The sequence below is a fragment of the Acanthochromis polyacanthus genome, chromosome 9 (assembly GCF_021347895.1).
Source record: "Acanthochromis polyacanthus isolate Apoly-LR-REF ecotype Palm Island chromosome 9, KAUST_Apoly_ChrSc, whole genome shotgun sequence".
In the NCBI taxonomy this organism is placed as follows: domain Eukaryota; kingdom Metazoa; phylum Chordata; class Actinopteri; family Pomacentridae; genus Acanthochromis; species Acanthochromis polyacanthus.
In genome coordinates this window covers 30,079,616-30,102,082 of record NC_067121.1, presented here as the reverse complement: position 1 = coordinate 30,102,082, position 22,467 = coordinate 30,079,616, and the positions used below count along the sequence as shown (strand labels likewise).

Below are 22,467 nucleotides of genomic sequence, written 5' to 3'. Positions count from 1 at the left end.
AAACACTACATGGAAGCATTAATATTAGTGCAGTAATATTGTGCAGTTGCTACCAGTTATTTCTGAGATGTGTATGTGTGAATCTGCCATTAAACTCACTGGTTGATAGAATGCAAATATATTCTCCTGCAACAGAACTCTCAAATCCTGCTATATAGGACAAAGACTTTCAGTGATCTACCTTAGACTTATAATTAAAAATGTATGATTAATATACTTATAGTGTGTGTATAAATATATATACACACACTACCATTCCAGAGTTTGAGGTCAAGATCTAATATTTTCTTAAAGAAAATATTAGAACTTTTACTGATATATATGGAACCACTTTAGATATTTTTAGGATTTTTTTTTCTGGAAGATTTGTATTCATTTTTTGAAAATATTTACTTTTTTTTTACTTTTTAATTTTTTTTATAGAACATTTAAGGGAAAGTTTTAAGGATTTCTTTTTTGGAATTTTCTCCCTGAAAATTTTGCACATTTTTAAAATAAATTTTGGGATTTTTTTGCCGATTTTTGGGATTTTTTTTCAGATAAGTAAACAATATTTTTGGTGCTCGTAAATGAGGACAACAGGATTTCATCATGACTGCAGCCTGCAGACCTTGAGGCTGCTGCCCTCTATTGGTACAGGTGCAGTTCTCCCCCAGGCCTCCAGGGGGCGCTGTCTGCTGCCGGTCCGCGCTACAGAACAGCAACGTCCGGCTTCCGTACATCCGGATACCGCTTCAGAGTCCAGGAGGAAGAGGAGTTAAACCACCCGAAAATGGTGAGTATATCTGTTCATATCCATCCACATGCGGGCAGCTAGAAGGTACGGAGATGTGTTTGGTGGTTGTGGATGTTTCTGGCGCTCGGAGCGGCAGATGGAGCTGGATGTCCGCCGGCTCCGGTGCCGGTGATCCGCTCCGTTCCAGCGTGGCGGCTCATGGCTGATGAAACCTCAGCTGACCTCCTGGGCAAGCTCCTAGCAGCAGCTAATAAAAACCCCTTTATGTGACGCTGCAGACACATTGAAGTTAAACACAGATCAGTTTGAGTTTTGGGTTGCTGTGTTGTAGTTGTTAATCTAACGTGATGCCTTTTGGTTTTTCTCTCAGGGTTTCGTCAAAGTGGTGAAGAACAAGGCCTACTTCAAGAGATATGAGGTCAAATTCAGGAGAAGGAGAGGTAAATGTTAACGCTCTCTGTACACAGGCTTTAATAGCTTTATGCTGAGCCATTAAGTTAAACCTCGGTCTGAGTGATAAAGCTGAAAAATCTGTTAAGAAATAAAACGTGCAGCTTCAGTTGGTAATTATAATTAATGATAGCCTTTCTGAATGTTTTTTTTAAAAGGTGAGACTAAGGTTTCAGTTTAATTTAATCACCTTATTTTGAATTGACAACTGCAGCCCATTTCTCAAGCTGCACAGGTGATAATTGTAATGTCGACACAAAATCAGAAACCACTTCACCATACTTGTATAAAAATAAAGACACAAGACTGATCTCACTTAAGTCCATCATCCCTCTGAGCAGTACCTTGGGAATATGTCCTGTAAGTTTTAATAGCAGGAGACTCAGGATTGTTGGTGTTTTCTGGCCAGAAAGATGCATTTTGGGGGAGGCATTAAAAGGCCCACAGACTAGCATGCCTTGGGAGACCTGCACAGGAGCCACTAGAAGCTCGACAAAGGCCAAAAAGGCTCCGTTATCGAGGCATATGAGCAGGGAGGGAGCATGCTTTGTGTTTGTTCATAGAAACAAACATTTTGCATCTGTTGCGTGCTGATCTTTGCACCATAATCATTGCATATACATTTCTTAACACTATTTGACATGCATTTTTTTGCTCTGTTCTTTCTATATTTAACATAACCCTCATCACGTCTAAGCAGATCTTAACTTTACTGCAGCATAAATACTGCTCATGCTTCTGTTTTTCAATAGAAGCATGTTTGAGCATATTCACATTTTTTTACCACAGTATGTATGAATAGAAGCGAGTGTTTTTAGTCAGTAGGCTAATCACGACTCAAGAGACACAGAAAACTCAGATTTTATTACACTTGTTCATTGTTGTGTGTGACAATCGAGCCTTTGAATCCTAAGAGAAATGCCTAACAGTTTTCTTGTTACTAGAAGTGTCTCTTGCTGGAACATGTGGTTGCTTTCTTGCTCAGGTTTTGTTAACTTTTCTCTTGATTTTGAATCTTCTCAGAGGGCAAAACTGACTTCTACGCCCGCAAACGCCTGGTTGTGCAGGACAAGAACAAGTACAACACTCCCAAGTACCGAATGATCGTCAGGTTCTCCAACAGGGATATCTGCTGCCAGGTCAGTGGACGAAACACTCGGTGAAACTCGCGTGGTCACATGTTTAAAAGGCCCTGACTTACTCTCCTCTGTTTGTTTCAGATCGCCTATGCAAAGATTGAAGGAGACCAGATTGTGTGTGCTGCTTACTCTCATGAGCTGCCCAAATATGGCATCGCTGTCGGCCTCACAAACTACGCCGCGGCCTACTGCACAGGGCTGCTGCTGGCCCGCCGGGTAAACACTCACACATCAAACGTTGCTGGTGTCGTCATGTCACAGTGAGGTTTATAAAAAAAAAAAGTAACGTGCTGTTTGTTGTCTGTTCTCAGCTGCTGCAGAAGTTTGGCATGGACCAGGTTTATGAGGGCCAAGTGGAGGTGACCGGAGACGAGTTCAACGTGGAAAGCGTCGATGGACAGCCGGGCGCCTTCACCTGTTACCTGGACGCAGGTCTGGCCAGAACCACTACAGGGAACAAGGTGTTTGGAGCGCTGAAGGGGGCCGTCGATGGAGGGCTGGCCATTCCTCACAGGTCAGTGCAATAGATGGATGGATAGATACATTATTAATCCCGCGACAGTATATATATGAGAGTAGTATTAGTCATTTTGTAACTTGATCTCTGCACCAAACGAGTAAAGAAACAAAACCTAATCACAAATCTTCCAACCAAAATAAGAAATTAATTTTGATCAGTGAATCCTACAGTTTTCTTTACTTTCCAGTGATAAAATCAGACATTTTTAACTGCATAATGGCAGCCATAATGTATGTACGGCACGTCATTGACTAGTTTCCAGCCAACTGTTTTGTGTTTGCTGATTCTTCTGCGCTTCTTGATGATAATAAAAAGCACATAGTAGCAGTTTGATGTCATTTTGCAGCTTGATCTTTGCACCAAATAAGTAAATAAACAAAACCAAATCACAAATCTTCTGTTTGATCAGTTTTCGCTACTTGCAAGTGGTAAAATCTTGCCTCTTTCAGACATTTTTAACTGCGTACTAGCAGCCATAATGTTTGTATGGCACGTCATTGAGCCAACTTTTTTGTGTTTGCTGGTTCTTCTCTGCTTCTTGATGATGATAAAAAGCACGCTGAGCAAAATGTAGTTGGTCCTTCATTTGCACCAGCTGATGTTTACTGTCCTTTTCAAGACGGGGCTGAGAGAAGCACAATGAACCAAAGCAAACATCCTTCATTGTGTAACCGTGTGGGTGTTTGCCAGAGCAGTGAAAAAACACGACTACGACATGCTGCACTGTCTGACTTGCTCTCTTTAACTGTTTTTGTTTCTAGCCTGAAACGCTTCCCCGGTTACGACACAGAGAGCAAAGAGTTCAACGCAGAGGTGCATCGGAAACACATCATGGGCATGAATGTAGCCGACTACATGTCCTACCTGATGGAGGAGGACGAGGAGGCCTACAAGAAACAGTTTTCACGCTTCATCAAGAATGGAGTCACGGCAGACACAGTAAGACACATGAATAAATGCCATAATGTATGACTCCTTCAGACTCTACCATCCAATCTGTTTGCCAGATTAGTTTCATATAAACTTCGTTAAATTGATGATGAGCAAATCTCTATAAATCCTGCTCAAACCTTGAGACAGTTCTGTAAGATTCACACTCACAGTTGCTGTCCTGTCCAGTACAGAATGACAGATCGACTCTGAGGCTGGAATTTAAAGCGGCGTTACTATTCCATCGTTTGTCCACCAGAGAGCACTGACAAGTTTATTTAGAAAATGTTGAAATCATTACACATGTTGTGCAGTTCTTTGATAACTAAATGTTGATGTTTTCTCATGTATTGGCCGTCAGTCATCTGCGTGTAGAAAACAAAAACTATCAAAACTACCTGACCTCGTTGTCCGGCGCTCAGAAAAAAAAAATTCTCACTGAGGCTGCACTATGAGTGCTTTGTTTTGATTTTTACACAAACCTCACTAGAGGGCACAATTTGAAACAATGCTAAAGTGATATACAAATTAAATAAAAACTACATTATCTGACAGAAAAGTTGTAGTTTCTCCACAAATTCTTCAACTCAAGATAAATGCTGATTGCCAAGTTTTTAAATATTACACGGGTTCCAGATCTCCAGACTTAATCTAATAGAAGAGATCTTCATTTTCACTGTTACAGAAAACAATGAAAATCAGTTTAGCACTCTCCGTATAGCAGCATTAAAAATAAACTATATAAAGCAATATTATCACACCCTAAAAAATATATACAACTGAAATATAAGAGCAAACTCTACAGTGTGGAAACGGTTTGTGGTTAGAGACCTGCTCTACACATGTTTACTGCACATGATATGAATTGCTCTGACTTAAATATTGTACATGTAGGTGTGTGATATTGTAATTCAGGGGAAAGGTAGCAGACATTTGACAGCTTGGGGATAAAAGCTGTTATTGAGTCTGTTGGTTTTGACTCCAAGTGTCCTGTAGCGTCTACCTGAGGGGAGGGAGGAGAATCAAAACGTGTACCAACTGTAGATTATTCATACCTCACCCAGTGTGTATGAATGGCCCATTTAGCTGTTAGGAAACTACAAACATCGGTTAAATTGTCATCAGGACGATCAGCTGAGGTCTTCTACATGTTCTTCTTCTTCTTGATGATAAAAAGCATGTAGTAGTAGTTTGATGTCATTTTGTAACTTGTTCTCTGCACCAAATGAGTAAAGACACAAAACCAAATCACAAATTAATTTTTGATCAGTGAATCCTACAGTTTTCTCGACATGCAAGTGATAAAATCAGACGTTTTTATCTGCATAATGGCAGCCATAATGTGTGTACAACCTATCATTGACTAGTTTCCAGCTAACGGTTCTTCTCTGCTTCTTGATGATGATAAAAAGCACGCTGAGCAAAATGTAGTTGGTCCTTCATTTGCATCGGCTGATGTTTACTGTCCTTTTCAAGACGGGGCTGAGAGAAGCACGAAGAATCGTCCTGCATGCGGTAAAATGTACAGACTTGGTGCTCACACATGCATCTCTGTTTCCAGGTAGAAGAAATGTACAAAAAAGCACACGCCGCCATCAGAGCGAACCCCGTCCACGAAAAGAAACCCAAAAAAGACGTCAAGAAGAAGAGGTGGGTTCCTCATTTGCATATCTTAATTACCTCCTTGTTACGCAACCGTGTCACATTATTGACACCCGTGGAAAGTAACTGCACTTACTTAACGCCAAGTAACTGTCAGAGTATTGAATAGCTGCTGGGAAGATCCCAGCGCTGAGCAGACAAACGTTTCTCTCCACCGATGTGCTGAATGTTAATGGAGCTGCCGTTGTGTCTCCTTCCGGGCAGGTGGAATCGCGCCAAGTTATCTCTGGCACAGAGGAAGGATCGCGTCGCCCAGAAAAAGGCCAGCTTCTTACGAGCACAAGAACAAGAAGCAGGGGACGGTTAGCCGCTCGGCTGCCGAAACACAACACACATCACAGACAAATAAATTTATTTCAAACGCAAGCTGCTGACTCTTGTTTGCTTAAATGAAGGAACATTTTCATCTTCATTTGTTCAAATGCACCCGTGACTGCTGTTTACTGTGATAATCTTTAATCCACATTATGCGTCAGAGGATGGAAATGACTTACAGCGTGTTTGACACCTTCTGACAAACCAGAAAAACAGATCTGACAAGTTACAGTGAAGTGGTACAACGTTTGATTGTGCAAAGTCATGCTGGTTTCTTCAATAAGTAAACATTTTATACATTTTAAAAACAGCAGCACTGACCACAAGCTCGACATGCTTCACAGGTCACGTCTGTCTGCATCCAAGTGGTTAAAGTCCGGTTGTTAACTGGAGTCGGTAAATACATGTCAACAAACGTCCAGAAGGTGTCGTGGAAAATATTCTCTTGTACAGCTTCAAATGCGATCATGAGACTGAATCGATATCTCCACCAAAACATTCATGAAGTGATTTCATCTCAGATCTCGATGGCACTATGACATCCAAAAATAATGAGAGTTCAATACCACAAATGCTCTTCTCGGTGTAAAATACAAATATTTAACATTCACAAATTAAATACATTAATTTTTTTTCTTCGTGTCATTGATGCAGCATTGATGACGTCACTAGGGTTACGGGTTGGAGATGCACAGCTTTGTGAAGTACACTGACACAGCAAGACTCCTGTAGAAAACCTTCATCGTCTTTGTCCACCTGGAAGTTCATGAACTGCTTCGGTTTATCATACAAATGAGTAACAACAAAGCCAGCTTCTCCAGGAGGATGTTAAATTTCTTCACTAATAATTCAAGTTTTTTTCTTAACGTGTCATTAATCTGAACTTGTTAAAGGTTTTTGTTGTCAGCTAATCCTCTGAAAAGACCAAAACCAACAGCGATCTGCTTCCAGATGTACGTCGTTTTGGAGAAGATAAAAGTGGCTGCTGAATGAAATTGTAAAACTGTCTGAACCCTCTGCATAATATTCCTGAAACTACGTGGAAGTTTCACAGACGTCCTCTAAAAATAAATAGAGCCCAGTTAAAAGTATGAAACTTTGTCACTTATTAATAGAAAAATGATCTAGTATGATGCTTCTATGTTTAGCAAAAGTATGAAAACCTCTGCATAACAAAATGACTCCGGTAACTTTTGATGAATTTGAGTTCATTCCTTCACACGGAACAATTTCAGCTCAAATATTGGTGGATTTCCTCGTGCAAACTGCTAGCTTAAGGTTCTACAATCACATTTCTACTGGTTTATTGTCCAAACTTTGACTTGACCGTAACAAAAAAACTGACTTTACTCTCTGTTGACCATTCTTTGGTAGAACAACTCAGGATCATTGTCTTCCTGCATGACCAACTTTCCCTTAAATTCAATTCATGTGGACAGATGTCTTCACCTTTAGAATTGGCAGGTATAATTTAAAATTCAATGTTCTGTTGACAATGACGAGCTGATCAAACACAGCCAGGCATGCCCGAGCTATGATACTGCCTCCACCATGTTTTGCCTGAATGCAGTTTTTCCCTTTTTTCCGGAGTCCATCCCAGCTGACTCGGGCGAAGGCAGGGGACACCCTGGACAGGTCGCCAGTCTGTCACAGGGCTACATATACAAACAATCACACTCACATTCACACCTACGGGCAATTTAGAATAATCAATTAACCTCAGCATATTTTTGGACTGTGGGAGGAAGCCGGCGTGCCCGGAGAAAACCCATGCATGCACAGGGAGAACATGCAAACTCCATGCAGAAAGATCCCAGGCCCAGGCTGGGATTTGAACCGGGGATCCTCTTGCTGCAAGGCGAAAGTGCTAACCACTACAACACTGTGCAGCCCTCATTTAAACCAATAAAGTGGAATTGAATCAACATTTTTCCAACAGCCCTCTGGCTTGTCCATGTGATATTTTGCAAACTGGGCATGGACACAAACCCTCCTGTACTCCTTTAAATGTTACCCTGGATTCCTTTTTGACCTCACAGACTCCTTGCTTTAGCGTGATCTTTGTTGGTCGACCGCTCCATTTGTGTTCAATCTCTGGATTAGTGGACACGTAGTGCAACCTTTTACAGCCTGATGATCATCAGTGGACTCTTTTTCTGAGGTCCTCTCTAATCGCCTTTGTTCATGACATGATGTGATGATGAAGCGTTGTAAAGATCAAGTTTTGATAGATCATAGAGAATGCTTTTTTTCCCCAATATATAAATAACAAAGTGTACTATTTCTGTCTCACTGGTTCTACTATTAGTAATGTAATTGTAGAATTTGTGCAAAAAATGTGACGTTTTAGGTCATCATTGTCATCTATAAGCGATTAAATACATCAGCTTAAGTGGGCGACTCATTCCTTCATCACGAGGAACATGACTATTTTGAGCCGACTCGTGTAACGAATTTGTTTTAATTTGCAACAAATGCACTCTTTTTTTAGGTAACCTCTGCTAGAAACAAGTGCACGGCAGCTATTTTAGGAATTCAATTAACCCTATTCGTTTTAATTGAGTTATTTTTTCTGATGGTGCAGTAAAATCTAAAAAAAATGTTGAACTGTTGGGTTTGGTCCTTTGATTGGATTTGCTAAAAAGAGTAAAAATAACAGAATACTGTCAACCACATCCAGCAAAGGTAAACTCCCTGATTATGTTATGGATCTTAGTAGAAACTTTTAATTTCATGCTAAAAATTGGAGCTTAGTCACTGATTTTGGAACTCTTGCATTTGATGGTAACAGAAACAGCAATGCAACCTCTCAGCTCTTCAGACAAAGTAAAACCTGTGACTGTTTATCCAGGAGTGTCCTCGTAACATTCCACTGTGGTGAACAATACAATATCATGTGTTTGTGTGACAAATGTGACTGATGGCAACATGCAATCATTCAGTTTAAGTCTTCTCAAAGTATTTAAACAAGTTTTCCAGGCCCCAAACTTCTAAAATTGGGATAGAGGAGGTAGGTCCATCAGTCTGACCATTCATAAGTGTTAGAAGTTGATAAAAAGACTTCATTAATGTTGCTACTTGTAAATCACAGCATCTTTAACGCTCAGCTCTGAGTGAAGAACTGACTGATATGACTTAAAAAGAACTTCTCTCCTCGTCACGAGTCCTTGGTGTGTGAGATCTGTCTCCACAGCAGAGCTTTCAGGTTGTTCAGGATAAGCGAGTGCTCCATGTTCATCTGTCCAGCATTACCTCTGAGAGCCATGCAGGCGTACAGCTGCCTCTCCAGCTCCTCTCTCATCCCCGACGGCGCCCCACGCAGGAGGTAGTCCTTCAGCGTACCGCACGCCTTCGCCAGGTTGGGCTGGACCGGCTCCTCCCTGCACCGTTTCTCCGACAAGTCACACGAGGTTTGGCAGTCGACCCCATAAACACAGTCAGCGTCCGACTCACACCTCAGCGCTCGCATGGTGCGCCTGAACTCGTCCTCAGGAACCACCGCTCTAGTGTTGGTCAGACGCAGCTCGTGGCCGTTGGTGTAACCGAAATGAGCCGCGGCGAGGTCGCAGATCAGAAAGCTGCCGTAGGTGCCGTGGAAGATGTCCTCCACCAGCTCCAGCAGGCCCATGGAGATCTTGGCTTTGCGAGGCCAGGAGGGGGTGAACCACTGGTCCATGGTGCGCTGTAAACCACTGGGCACCCAGGACACAAGAGGCCAGGGCAGAGACAAACCATACAGCGGCCCGTAGGCGATCCTCTCCGTCATGTACAGATCTCCACAGTAGCCGAGGAGACGAGGAGTGTGTCCACGGTCCTGGAGCAGCAAACCCAGCAGCACCTCAAACAACACAGGAGGAATCTGCCTCAACGCAAAGCATCATGTATGAAAGCAACGTGTTTGGTGCAACAGAAAACTCGGTCAGTGGCTTAACCCTCGTGTCTCCTGTGTCAAAATTGATCTGTTTCAATTTGAAAATGTGGGAAAAAAAGATATTTTCACAGTGAAACTTCTGATGTCCTCAGAAGGGAGTTTTTTGGCCACTGTGGCCTTCGTGCTTACTCTGGGGGTTCATATGGAACAGATACACCTTCAGTGTAATGTTTGAACAACATGTGATAGCAGGAACCTGTCATTCATAACCAATTATTCTTTTCCAGACTCTGTTTCTGTAGTCACTAGTCGTTAGCGTAGCCTTAGCCACAGTGAGAGAAGCTAATTTACTGGTTTGTGATAACGGGTTGTATTTGCTGGTCTGTTTTTACAGGCTCTGCTTGATAGACATTTCTGACACTACACAGTGACAACAGACAGAGACAGGAGGCTACATCAGACCTGAAGTAGCACATTTGACCTATCAATAAAAATACAGACAGCAATAATCGGAAAAAAGCCAAATATCGGCCACGATAATTATCCATGCCGATAACTGGTCTGTTCCTACTTATGATACCTCGTCCATTTGCAGGAGGGCCCATGTAGATCGAGCTTCTGGCAGCGACACCCGCCCGTCTCTGTTGCCATCGGCGACAGAGAGGATCTGGCTGACGAGGCTGGCGAGGTTGGCCTGCTCTCCCAGCTTGGACTGGTGGACAGAGCGAGACACAGCGAGGTTTGTTTTAGGCTTTAATCCATCACAGATTTGGTTGCATGTGAACGTTTCTGCTGAAGCCAGCTACCTTGAGGTGATTAAAGACCATCTCTCTGAACTTCTCCACTGAGGTTCCTCTGGTGGGTTTGTCAAACACTGGAGCTTCTCTCCGTGGCTCCGGTTCTTCACCCAGCTCGTAGTGCACAACCTCCCCCAGCTTACAGCGGATGATGCCATCGTGATCTCCCCAGCTTCCCGTGTACACCTGGTAGACATCAGAGCAGACATTACAAATAAGCAGTTCTGATTCTAATATGTGTAGTACTTCACTACAGCTGTCTCACTGCAAAAACTCAAAATCTCACCAAGTCTATTTGTCTTATTTTTAGTCAAAATGTCTCATTCCACTTGATTTAAGATGAATTCACTATAAGGTGACATTTAATCAAGATGGAGGGACTTGTTTTAGGATAATGCATCTTAAATATCTTAAGTCAAACAATCTTGAAATTATCTTGTTTTAACCCTCATGTCGTCCTGCAGGTCAAATTGACTCATTTTAAAGTTTAAAAATGTGGGAAATAATATATATTTTCACGGTGAAAACTTTCACATTTTCAACATTTTTTGGAAATTTTTTTGATTTTTGGTGGAATAAAAGAAATGCTGAAAAAAATGTTTCCTTAAGAACATTCAGAAAAAAATCAACCAAAATCCAGCAAAATTCGATATATATGTAATAATTTTAAATATTTTTAGGATTTTTTTGGGAAGATTTTTATTTGATTTTGGAAAATACTTACAATTTTAACATTTTTTATTTTTATTTCTTGCCAAATTTGGGGATTTTTTTTAAATGAAACGTTTAAGGGAAACTTGGAAGGAATTTTCTTCCTGAAGACTTTGCGAATTTTTATAAATTTGGGGAATTTTTTGCTGAATTTTGGGATTTTTTTTCAGACAACAATGAGGACAACAGGAGGGTTAAGACACCTAAGCTTGACAATCCTGGTAAAACATAGCTTAAAATAAGTTTTTCCAGCTAATTTTAAGATCTCAATATTCTAAATATCACATCTTATTTCAAGAAGTCTCACCAAGCCATTTTTCACTTGTTCTATTGGCAGATTTTTTTCACTGATTTCAAGATAAAAATTCTTTGAAAGAAGTTTTTTTTCTTGTTTTGAGAGGGGAATTTTTTTCCAGTGCTCCTACCTGGTTGTTGGGCAGCGTCGACAGACATCTGCTCATGTAGAGCGTTTCTTTGTCGCACAGACTGCTGCAGGCCGAACCATCGATGATTCCCCTCCTGTACTTATCACACTTGGAGAAAGAGTGAAATTTTACTTTTACAGGTCTTAAATAGAGAACGGAAGAAGCCGTTTAAGTTGCGCACAGAAATCACTTTGCGACTTGAGGTAGGCTTGTGTAATTTTCAAACCACAGTCACTTTCATGTCACCCACAATGGCGTTCTTGCACTCGTGTCCTCTGCACAGTTCTGTGTAGGTGGAGTATTGCACATAGAGCACCCAGCTTCCCACGAGCACAGTCAGCCATGTCAGGAACAGGTACTTCACCCGCACAAAGGAGATCCGAGCCTGTGGAGGGGAAACAAAACGCACAAAGATGCATCCGGGCCATGAGAATCTGAGGACGAACAGAATAAAATAATCATGTCTTCATATCCAGATCCCGATGTACTGCCTGTATTTCGCAGGCACAGGGCTCTGTGTTGATCCAGGAAAGACAATCAACCCTGATCACATAATGGGTTCCCATGGTGACAGCATGGGGGTGTCCCATAACAAGGTGCCGGCTGTCTGGGTTGTCACTGTGTGCAACAACAGCTCATTAGGCTGGAAAAAATGGTTCTGGAGGTGGAAGTTCAGCTGATCCGGCGTGACATAGCGTTTTGGTTATGACTGGTAAAAAAAAATCTATTTAGTGCTTCAATCACAGGATGCACAGGTCACGTGTGTCCCAATAGCCTCCTGAACAGACGTCCTGTTGTCTCTGTGACAGTGTGAGGGTTAATGCAGTCTGTAACTTGTTATCCTGTGATAAGACACAGAAATGCAGGGAAATGTATTTAAATTTCACTGCTGAAGAAACAGATGCAGTTTAGAGAACACCTTAATTATTGAGCACAAAAAGCTCGGTTTACTACACTTTTTGATTAATTTAATATTTACTCCACACTGGTTAAAAATGTGTGTGTGCATGGAAAGGTTTGCAGCTATTAAAACTGGAATTACATGGTAAATAAGTCAAGTAACATTTAAAGAAGCAGCTGAAATCTAAATAGAGAAATATGACTGGTGTTCTGCAATGTTATTTATGATGTGAATCTACCTAAAGAAAGCAATGATCACTGTTCAAAAACCCTATAAATATAAAATAAAGTAGAGCTTTAACTGACAATAATAAATTCGGTATTATTAATTATGGAGAGTAACCTTATTAATTTAAACATTAAGGTCAAGACCTGGCAGTGCTATTCATTTTGGAAATGAATTTGACTACTTTGGAACCAATGCTACAACTCTACATAAGCAGAAATAAAAGCCTAACGAATCCAAGGATTCCCTGTAAGCAAAGTTTATTGATATTTATTTATCATGAAGTTATTTGATTCAGTGGGTGCATGCAGAAACTAAAATATAACAAAGTAAAAGCAGCACTGATGCTCTTCTAAATTAGGCCTGTAATGCAGTCCGACTGATCTTTTTATAATTCATAAACAAATCATATGCATCAGGATGTTTTTTCTGCCTTTATATAGTGAATATTCAGTCATGTCCAGTGGCTGTTGCTCGATTAATGTTTTGAAAGGCAGATGAGTTACGGAGCTCTCTATGTTTAATCTTTAGCTTTTTACATGCTCAGTAGTATTGTTTATTAATTAACTGACCTCCTGCCATTTTGGCAAAGCTGTCCTTTTAGGTTGAGATAAGATAAACTTTATTGAACCCTGACAGGGGAAATGATCATCATCACAGCAGCTAGATATAAACGAAGCAGAAGATAAGAAGTACAAAGGTAGAAAAAAAGATAATAATGAAGACTATGTACACCTTTCACATGTACAAATACGGTACAATGGAAAATTGTGCCCAAATTACAGAAGAGTTACAGCGCTCTTATATTATTGCACTTTCAGAGCTGTAAAGAGAACAGTGTCTCTACAGCCCTGTTATGTTAAAAAGCTCTGTGAGGCTGCAGTTATGACCAGTGGTGCTCTGAGATAACATCAGCACGTTAGCAATGACAAAAACGCTAACATTCAGGTATAATGCTCATCATTTGTCGCATTTTCGCTCAGCCTGCGAACATCAGCGCTAAACACAAAGTACAACTGAGGCTCATTAGTGCTACTAGTACAAAACAAACTACTAAACTGCACCGAATGATAATATATATAATGATGAAAATAATCTTTAGCTGTAGCGCACTTTTTACATTTCAAAGTGGTTCTAAAGGCAGCAGAATACAACATGTAGGTATCACCACAATTTAATGGACGGAGAGGAACACAACGCGATGCAGAAAAAAACGGAAATGTTAAAAATATCATTGGAAGGAATTAAAGATAATTTAAACGTAGATAAAGGCATGTTTTAAGTGACCTCCACCCGAAGATGTCAAAGTACAAACTGGTCAGAAATCCAGCTAGAAGAGAGACCATGAAGCGCTTTAACAGTACTGATGGCGCTAGATGAAGAGCCAGCAGAGTTATTAGGATTCAGGGGACCATGAATGTCTGCTTTTGGATATTTCATTGCTCTGCTAGCGGTGCAACACAACGAGAAAGGGCATCATCAAAGTCTTTAACAGCACAGGAGGGAGTATTCACTAAAGTACAAGTACTACTCCCACATGGCAAAATTATGTCATGAAGTATTTTCTGACACATTTGGGGGAAAACATGAGCAGACTCTGCGTTTTTCTGTCGACTCGTAGGTTTATTTTACTCCATGTAGAGAACACAAAAACCTGAGCTGTTTTCGAGAGCAACTGGGGCATAGAAGTCAAGCATTTTCATAAATAAAGCTCCTAATCTCCACCACAGAATCTCTCTTATCAGCCTGTGTGAGCAAAACTGTTTCATCTGACTCTCTGAACTTGTCAGCTCCTAAATGGTCAGATTCTGGGGCTTATTTTTCTGCAAAGTCACATTCACATAAAAGCCCCTCATGAGATATCTGCTGTGCCTATCTTGTGACCCGGACACAGGCAGAGCTCAGAAAAGACAATATTTCTTTAACAGTTCACTTGCGGAGACACTTGGATTTTCTTTATAAATTATGATTTAAAGCCTTCTGATTGTTGACTATTGTTACATTTAGCACCTTCAACATTATCTCCTTAGTTTACTCTTTATTTAGTTCTGTTACAAGCACAGCCCAGCATTAAAAATGTTACTTATGTGAAAGTATTTTCACAAAAATGTTTTTAAAGTAGTAAAACTATTCAATGCAGAAAAATGTCCTGTGTGACTTTCACATATCGTCATGTTATATCGGTTCCTTACGCATTAATGCAGGGGTGTCAAACATACGGCCCGCGGGTCAAAACCGGCCGCCCAGAGGGTCCAATCCAGCCCATGGGACGACTTTGTGAAGTGTAGAAATTACAGAAAAGACATCACCTGCAAATTGAATTGAAAAAAATTCTAGACCATGACAAGTTGTTTTGATCATAAAGTAAAATACTAGATTGTTCATTGTCCTTTTGTGTCTCATTTTTTAAATATTTTGACTTGTTTTTGTTGTTTTTTGACTGATTCTTGTCGTTTGTCACGTTTTTGTCATTTTGTGCTTCCTTTTTGTCTTGTTTGTGTTTTTGTCTTATTTTTGTCATTTTGTGTTTCGCTTTATTTGTTGTTTTGAGCATTGTTTTTATTGTTTTGTGTTTTTTTCTGTCCTTGTCTATTTTTTGTTTCTCGCTTTTGTAATTTTTTGTCTCGTTTTTTTAGCTTTGTTACATTTTTATCAAATTTTTTGTCATTTTTTTTCTCGCTTTTGTCGTTTTATCTTGTTTTTGTCATTTCATGTCTCATTTTTGTAATATTTTGTCTTGTTTTTGTTGTTTTTTTTGACTGATTTTTGTCGTTTGTGTCATGTTTTTGTCATTTTGTGCTTCCTTTTTGTCTAGTTTGTGTTTTTGTCTTTCGCTTTATTTGTTGTTTTGAGCATTGTTTTTATTGTTTTGTGTTTTTTTCCCCTGTCTTGTTTGTGTTGTTTCTCTATCTTTTTGTTTCTCGCTTTTGTAACTTTGTCTCGTTTTTGTAGCTTTGTTAAATTTTTTTCAAATTCTGTCATCATTCTCATTTTGGTCATTTTGTTTCTCGCTTTTGTCGTTTTATCTTGTTTTTGTCATTTCATGTCTCATTTTTGTAATATTTTGTCTTGTTTTTGTTGCCTTTTTATCTTTTTTGTCTGACTTGTCATTTGTCTCGTGTTTTTGTCATTTTGTTTCTTGTTTTTTTGTTGTTTTGTGTTTCCTTTTCACTTATGTTTTCTTATTTTGTCATTTTGTGTTTTGATTTATTTGTTGTTTAAATGTGAATGTTCTCAGGATGCACTTTTTTGCACTAAAATATCAAGTTTTTGTGCTTTTTTTTGGAACTGATATTCAGCTGACAGATGTGCGCAGTAAAAACAGTAAGTGAATAATCAAAGACAACCCAGCCAAAAAGAAGGAGAAAAAACGGTAAATTAAGTTGTTGGAAGACACGGTAGAGCAGCGAAAAGAATTTAGGTCAAACTGCGTGCGGCAGCCACTGTGCTCGACTCCTACCAAAACAAAACTGCCGTTAGCTTTTCTCAGAGGACTGCGACTGCACTCGGGAGGATGAAGTAATTTTGGTTCTCACTTTGATCACATGGCAGGAACAGCTTATGCTGTGTGTATTTTGGCAGCGTGGAGCGCCTTTCATTCAGCTTCAGCGCTGTGTCCAAATCCCAACAAAATATGCAGCCAGTGTGGCAGGGACCAAGTCAAGTCTTTTTCGTCTTTGATGTGCTGTGTGATTACTGTAGTGTGCAAACAGGACAGAGGATCTTTCTGTTCGGGGTCCACACAAACTGCAGCAGAAATTACAGCATCCGATCCACATTCACACACACAGAGGATCAAAATACTGCCATAAATTCAGATTCTTCATAACCTGAAGGCACACGAGTAGGTGTAGTAGGTAACGAAATGGGCAAATACCTCAGAAAAACAATAAATTTCCTGCCTCCCATCTTATTGGCAGCAGGTTATTAGCAGCTGCTTCATATTAGAGCTGCAGAGAAGTCTCCTCTGCAGAGCTGCTTTGATTTAAACAATGTGTGTCCTGAAGAGATGAACAAACAGATAGTGGGCCTCCAGGGAGAGGACAGGGGGCAGAGTACACACTTTAGACTCCTCCACACTCCACACTTAGACTCCTTTAGCATGTATGAAGGTACTGTGCACTGAAAACCTGCTTTTCTATCTACATACGCAGACAACACAAAGAATTGAAACAGTGGCTGTAGCAGGCGAGTGACCCTGAGTCACGTGTGGCGTGTTGACTGTCTGCTGGCGTGTCCCAACAAACACACATAATGCTAACTGGGAGTTAAAGAAGTGAAACCCGAGCAGCAAGGAGCTTAATTCTTCATTAATCCTGCCGTTGTAGACAGTGTCTCGTCTTCCTTGGAACCTAATATGTAGTGACGGTTTTAACTAGGATAACGTTAGATAACTGACCCAATGGAAGGAGGTTTAAAGTCTGACAAAAATGAGCTGCAGGAGTGTGCACATGTACAGTGGTGTACGATTTCTATCAAATAAAGGAAATAAATTACACAATCAGATGAGGAAAAAGCCTGCACCTGAATGAGGAAAAAGCAGATAGTGTAACATACCGACTGTTGTTAAAAAGAGCAGTGCAGGCCAGAACAGGGTTAGACCTGAATCATGCAACCTGTCAGGTTACCACCTGTCAGCAGGTTGATTCAGCTCCAGAGCAGTAGCACTCATAAAGTAATAGGTTTGTTTGAGATGAACTGAGTCTCGCCTGCAAAAACGACGAGAGGAGCAGCAGGGGGCCGAGCCGAAAAAATGCATCAAGTCAGTTTCCAGCTGCTTTCAGTCTGTACCGGATGTTAGAGAAACACTCGCAGATCTGAGTCCAATTTAGTCAAGCGTTATGGATCACTTCGTGCACAGTCTTCAAAAGCAGCCTGTTTTATATAAATGCTACAGGAAAAGCAATCTGTAAACTGTGATCAGTTTGTGTATAAATCAGCTGCTTCTCTTCAACTACTTACATAAATTGAAAATGTCAATAAACAGTGAATTTATAGTAGAAAGAAAAACGAGACAACAAATTTCATTGATCTGTCAGATATTGAGAATGTGAGGGCTGAAAAATCCGCACAGGTGTTATTAATATGTAATAGACAAGAACTATGATGTGTTGTAGGCACTTTATGATGTATAATCTGAATATATTCAGCCTCAATGACTGACATGTAATCTGTTAACAGACAAAACCCCCTCCAAATCTCTCCAATTAAAGGAATGAGAAGTTCCTCTGAAATGTCATGTTGTTGAGTCAACATTTAAACCAATCAGCTGAGATCAGGTGAGAGCCAGGCGTTTCCCATCATGCCTTGAGGCTGTTTGGTCTCTGGGAAGCAACTGCAGATGTGTGGTTAGGTTTATTGCTGCTTAGGTTTGCATGTCAGAAGAGCAAGAAATCTAACTTCCATGCATGTTCTGGCACCGTTATCATTGATCTATTCAAGCCTGTATCAGCTTCTTATAGTCTGATCAACGCAGGACAGACAAAAGACCTGCAGTATCACGTCTTCATTTCAAGATTTCAACAACTTTATTGTCATAAACACACAGCAGAAACACAATGGTCACCCTGAGTAATGAGATTCTTGTTTTGCGAGTTCCCTTCACACAATTGAAATAACAAATAATTGCAATAAAATGAGATAAAAATAGTTAAAAATAAATTCCATGTGCAAATGTTGGCATCTTGTGCAATACCGTTATGCATAAACAGACAAGAGATATGTGCAAAGGCAGGAGGTATGTGCTTTCACATGCCTTCATACACTGTTTATCATGTGTACTACGGAGTGTTGATGATGGTCTGTAGTTTGGTGATGATCCATGATCCATTGGCAGAACTGGCTGTACTCAGTGACTGACGTGCCACTAATCCAACATGCTGGTACAGAAGATGACTGATAACCTCCCAGAAAGAAATCATGTCTTTACACATTCATTAAATCCTTCCCCAGCTGGGTTCCATGTAGCTTTTTGAACTCGGATTCATCAAACAAGCTTCAAAAGCTGTTTGTCAAATCGCGTTCCAAAGATTTCTTGCTGTGCGATAAATGTGGAGTCTGACACCTGGATCCCCCACAGATCTGATGAATAAATAAAGTCTTATTTTTTACTTTGCAGAGCTCCCCAGATAACCCTGTAGAGCTGCTCTTTGGAACAACCCTTGGAGCTTGTAACAGATCTGGATACCCCACCTCTGCCAACACATTTTGGTCCCCTAACAAGACTTCTTTTTAGATTTGGCGAGCCGCTTTGCCAAAGGCGCTAACTGATGCGAGTGTGTGAGCTGTGCACCCTGCGAAAAGCACAAATCTGCTAAATTATCCTGCCAAATGTATTTTTGCCTCAACGCTCCATTAGCATGCAAACTCTGCCGAGATAGGAACAGAAGGAACCAAAAGAAATGACACGGTGCACTATACGACCACACACAATATATTTTCCTAGCATGGAAATCACCTCAGCACTAAATAAACCACTTCTGCATTGGTGAGTGAGTGTCGTAGGAGTGTGGGAACTACTTTAGCAAACCCAGCAATGAAATGTTGGGACTGATCTGGTTGAATGAACCCTTCCCACTAGCTGGTGTGGCTGGAAGTACTGGGTGAAGCCAGATGGCAACATGCTCCAGCCTGCAGAGGACTGTAGCCTTCAGACTGCAGCTCAAGCCTAAAGCTCAGATAAACTGACTTTACTGTATGTTGTAATGCAGCAATATGCTCCAGAGAGCAAACACAAGCCTGAATTTTCTTCCTCTTGCATAAGCTCCTTACTGTACTTTGAGAAATTGCTGGCAGCAGGCAACTGGTACCCAAATCAGGAGGTTTCAACCCTTATTATCCATGCAAGCGGATTAGCGCTGCCTTGGCACTGATGAGGATAATGAAACAACAGTGAGAGGAAGGGAAGCATCTTTTGGTGGTCAAATGTGAAGAGGAGAAATCATAATCAGATCAAACAGAGATTCCTCCCCTGGTCAGAGGTTTAAGTCCTTCCATGGATTACCAGGTTGATCATAAATACTCTGGGTTCAGCCTGTAACTCTCCATTCTGGGTCATCTGAAAGCCTGTCAGCCTATTGTTTCCACAGATGTCACATTCATCAGGTACTCTGACACAGCCCCCGATGCCCACTGATCCATGTTTATTGCCAGCTGTCAGCCTGATGTGACACCACCACGGTGCCTTCACGAGCACAGCATCGCTTCATTTCAGACATAGCTGTAATCTGCCTCACACAAGGAATTACAGATCAGCGTTATTACCTGAAAGTAGAAGGACTTTTTCACCCAGGCCCGTGGAAACAGACCCTTCGCCATCACAAAAATAGATCATCTCAATACGTGGAGCTGGCTGTGGGGGAGATTATCCAAAACGCACGGGAGAAAGCGGCTTCCACATCAGGCGACTGGCACCGCAGAAAATGACTGAAAAACGACCGAGTCCAGCCTCACTGGGATCCACGACGACCCCGGACTGCCGCTGTGTGTTGTCCGTGTGAGTCGCTGAGAGATTGCACTTTGCCTGTTCCTCTGCTCTGTGCAGCAGCTGCTGATTTTCAAGCAAAGCAACATACCTCAAGCTGGAAAAAACGCAGGTTTAGGGCGCAGGCGCAACTTGTCCGTCTGCCAGCTAAGCGTTTTCAAGTTTTCATGTCGTCAATCAAAACCCACATAACAATGTGCCACTACGTGCTGAGCGGTGTCAGACATCCTGCGCTGATACCGTCGACTCATTATGAGGATTGTGTGACCCCTAAACTCTTTTACATACAGCCGGGTCAAGCTAGCGAGCGTGACTACGATCAACTTCCGGTTTCATAGTAAAAGCGCTATTGTCGTGGTAACCTGCAACTCCAAATACAGCTTCCGGTTATTATATTGACAATAATATGATTGCAATGGCAGCGTTGTAGCGCCAACCAGTGGCCAAAATCTGTACAAACTTGTCAAACACGACTTTGGTGAACCTTTCTACTAAATGCTTTTCATCTGGGAAATGTCTGGCCTTCAAAAGTCCAGACATTTATTTTGTATGTAGCAAACAGTTGTTACATCTTCAGAATATTCAACTTTCAGGGCAAAATACTGCGAAGATGGTTCATTTTACGATGACTGTAAGCCCTGGCTTTAGTCCTGTTCTGTTTCAGTGTGTATAAATTTGAATACAGCTGAGTTGCTGCTGTCCACACACTCTTCAGGAAGAAGACTCCCTCTGTATCAGTCAGCACAGTAGTATAGCATAGTAGTGCAACATAGCATAGCACAGTATAATATACTACACTATCTTATCCAGGTTGTTTTCTCCTGACTAGATCCTTGCTTGTGTTGTATTTACTCTCAGATGTACGTCACTTTAGATAGAAGTGTCTGTTAAATGAAATTGTAGTATAGCAAATTATAGTATAGCGAAGTATAGTATAGTATATGGTTCGGACATGTCCAGAGGAGAGAGAGTGAATATATTGGTAGAAGAATGCTGAGTTTCCCACTGCCAGGCAGGAGGCCAAGAGGAAGACCAAAGAGGAGGTTTATGGATGTGGTTAAAGAGGACATGAAGGTAGTTGGTGTGAGAGAGGAGGATACAGAGGACAGGGTTAGATGGAGGCAATTGATTCGCTGTGGCGACCCCTGAAGGGAAAAGCTGAAAGGAAAAGAAGAAGAAGTATAGTATAGTATATATAGTTATATTCTATATTGGGATTTCAAGTGCCGACTGCAACTCATGCTGCTACTATAATAGATTGGCAACAAAATTTTGTTGTATTTTCAGGTACATGATAATAAAGGTATTATATTATATTATATTATATTATATTATATTATGGCAAAGCATAGTATAATCTAGTATATTGTAGAGCAGTGTAGTATTATAGTATGGTACAATATATTGTCTACTTAACCTTATTGCAAATTCAGATGTATTAAAACCATCAGCTGTCTATATTTAAAATGCATTATATGTGAGCACACAGAGCATGGGAGAAGCAAACAGATGTGAGCACCAGCACAACGTGAAAACATAGTAACCCACCCTGTCCTTGTTTACTTGAAATAAGTGGAAAAAAATCTGCCATTAGAACAAGTGAAAAATGGCTTGGTATGACTTCTTGAAATAAGATATATTTAGAATATTGAGATTTTAAAATTAGGTGGGCAAACTTATTTTAAGCTATATTTTACCCGGATTGTCAAGCTTAGGTGTCTAAGCCAGACATGTTAAAGAAATATTAGTTTTTCCACTCAAAAATAGATTTTGGCTTTGATGTAACCTCCTAATTTGAGATTTATTCAATGTATTTTGAGTTTTCTGTAAAATACAACTCAAAACAAGAAAATTTCAAGATTATTTGACTTAACAAGATATTTAAGATGCATTGTCCTAAAACAGTTCCTCCATTTTGTTGAAAATGGACTTGTTAAGTGAATTTATCTTAAATCAAGTGGGATGAGACATTTTGACTAAAAATAAGACAAATAGACTTGGTAAGATTTTGAGTTTTTGCAGTGAACATCTTATGCTTCTTTAAGAAAAGGTAGCCTACTTGGTCTTCAGTTCCTTAAATGCTGGTAGTGCATGAAGACTGTTGTGTTCACTTTTCATCTGACTATTGGTTTGTTAGCTACTATTTTGATTTGTAGGTTAAATGTAGTTGTGAACGGCTTGAGGAATGGCACATGTAACCATCCTCATATATTCACTCTGAAGTTCACACATCCAAGTTTATAACAACCACAAAACACAATGTATTTTCACCACTTGGGCTCTTTAACTGTTAAGTCCGATA

General features: G+C 40.5%; 2 protein-coding genes across 2 annotated transcripts; one reads left to right on the top strand and one right to left on the bottom strand.

The window, feature by feature from the left end:
• The first annotated feature begins 601 nt into the window (after window positions 1-601).
• On the top strand, window positions 602-5,803 carry rpl5a (ribosomal protein L5a). Its single transcript, XM_022212329.2, has 8 exons — window positions 602-775; window positions 1,107-1,176; window positions 2,210-2,325; window positions 2,407-2,541; window positions 2,637-2,839; window positions 3,607-3,784; window positions 5,337-5,425; window positions 5,642-5,803. Exons 1-8 carry the CDS (start codon window positions 773-775, stop codon window positions 5,742-5,744), a joined length of 897 nt encoding a protein of 298 aa, XP_022068021.1. The 5' UTR covers window positions 602-772; the 3' UTR covers window positions 5,745-5,803.
• Window positions 5,804-5,876: 73 nt separating this feature from the next.
• On the bottom strand, window positions 5,877-20,477 carry dipk1aa (divergent protein kinase domain 1Aa). The gene is made up of 6 exons (XM_022212335.2): window positions 19,946-20,477; window positions 11,807-11,941; window positions 11,557-11,664; window positions 10,430-10,606; window positions 10,204-10,335; window positions 5,877-9,590 (listed from the first exon to the last, which is right to left on the bottom strand). Exons 1-6 carry the CDS (start codon window positions 19,997-19,999, stop codon window positions 8,910-8,912), a joined length of 1,287 nt encoding a protein of 428 aa, XP_022068027.2. The 5' UTR covers window positions 20,000-20,477; the 3' UTR covers window positions 5,877-8,909.
• Between the last annotated feature and the right edge of the window lie 1,990 nt (window positions 20,478-22,467).

What these genes read in the sequence shown, in the direction of transcription:
- rpl5a (XM_022212329.2), top strand. An exon ending in GGGCTGGCCATTCCTCACAG is followed by an intron (nt 2,840 to 3,606) that starts GTCAGTGCAATA and finishes TTTTGTTTCTAG; the next exon opens with CCTGAAACGCTTCCCCGGTT. An exon ending in AAAGACGTCAAGAAGAAGAG is followed by an intron (nt 5,426 to 5,641) that starts GTGGGTTCCTCA and finishes CCTTCCGGGCAG; the next exon opens with GTGGAATCGCGCCAAGTTAT.
- dipk1aa (XM_022212335.2), bottom strand. Translation starts at nt 19,999, where the DNA reads ATGGCGAAGGGTCTGTTTCCACGGGCCTGGGTGAAAAAGTCCTTCTAC. An exon ending in TGGTCTTTAATCACCTCAAG is followed by an intron (nt 10,336 to 10,429) that starts GTAGCTGGCTTC and finishes TCTGTCCACCAG; the next exon opens with TCCAAGCTGGGAGAGCAGGC. An exon ending in CCCTCCTGCAAATGGACGAG is followed by an intron (nt 9,591 to 10,203) that starts GTATCATAAGTA and finishes GTGTTGTTTGAG; the next exon opens with GTGCTGCTGGGTTTGCTGCT.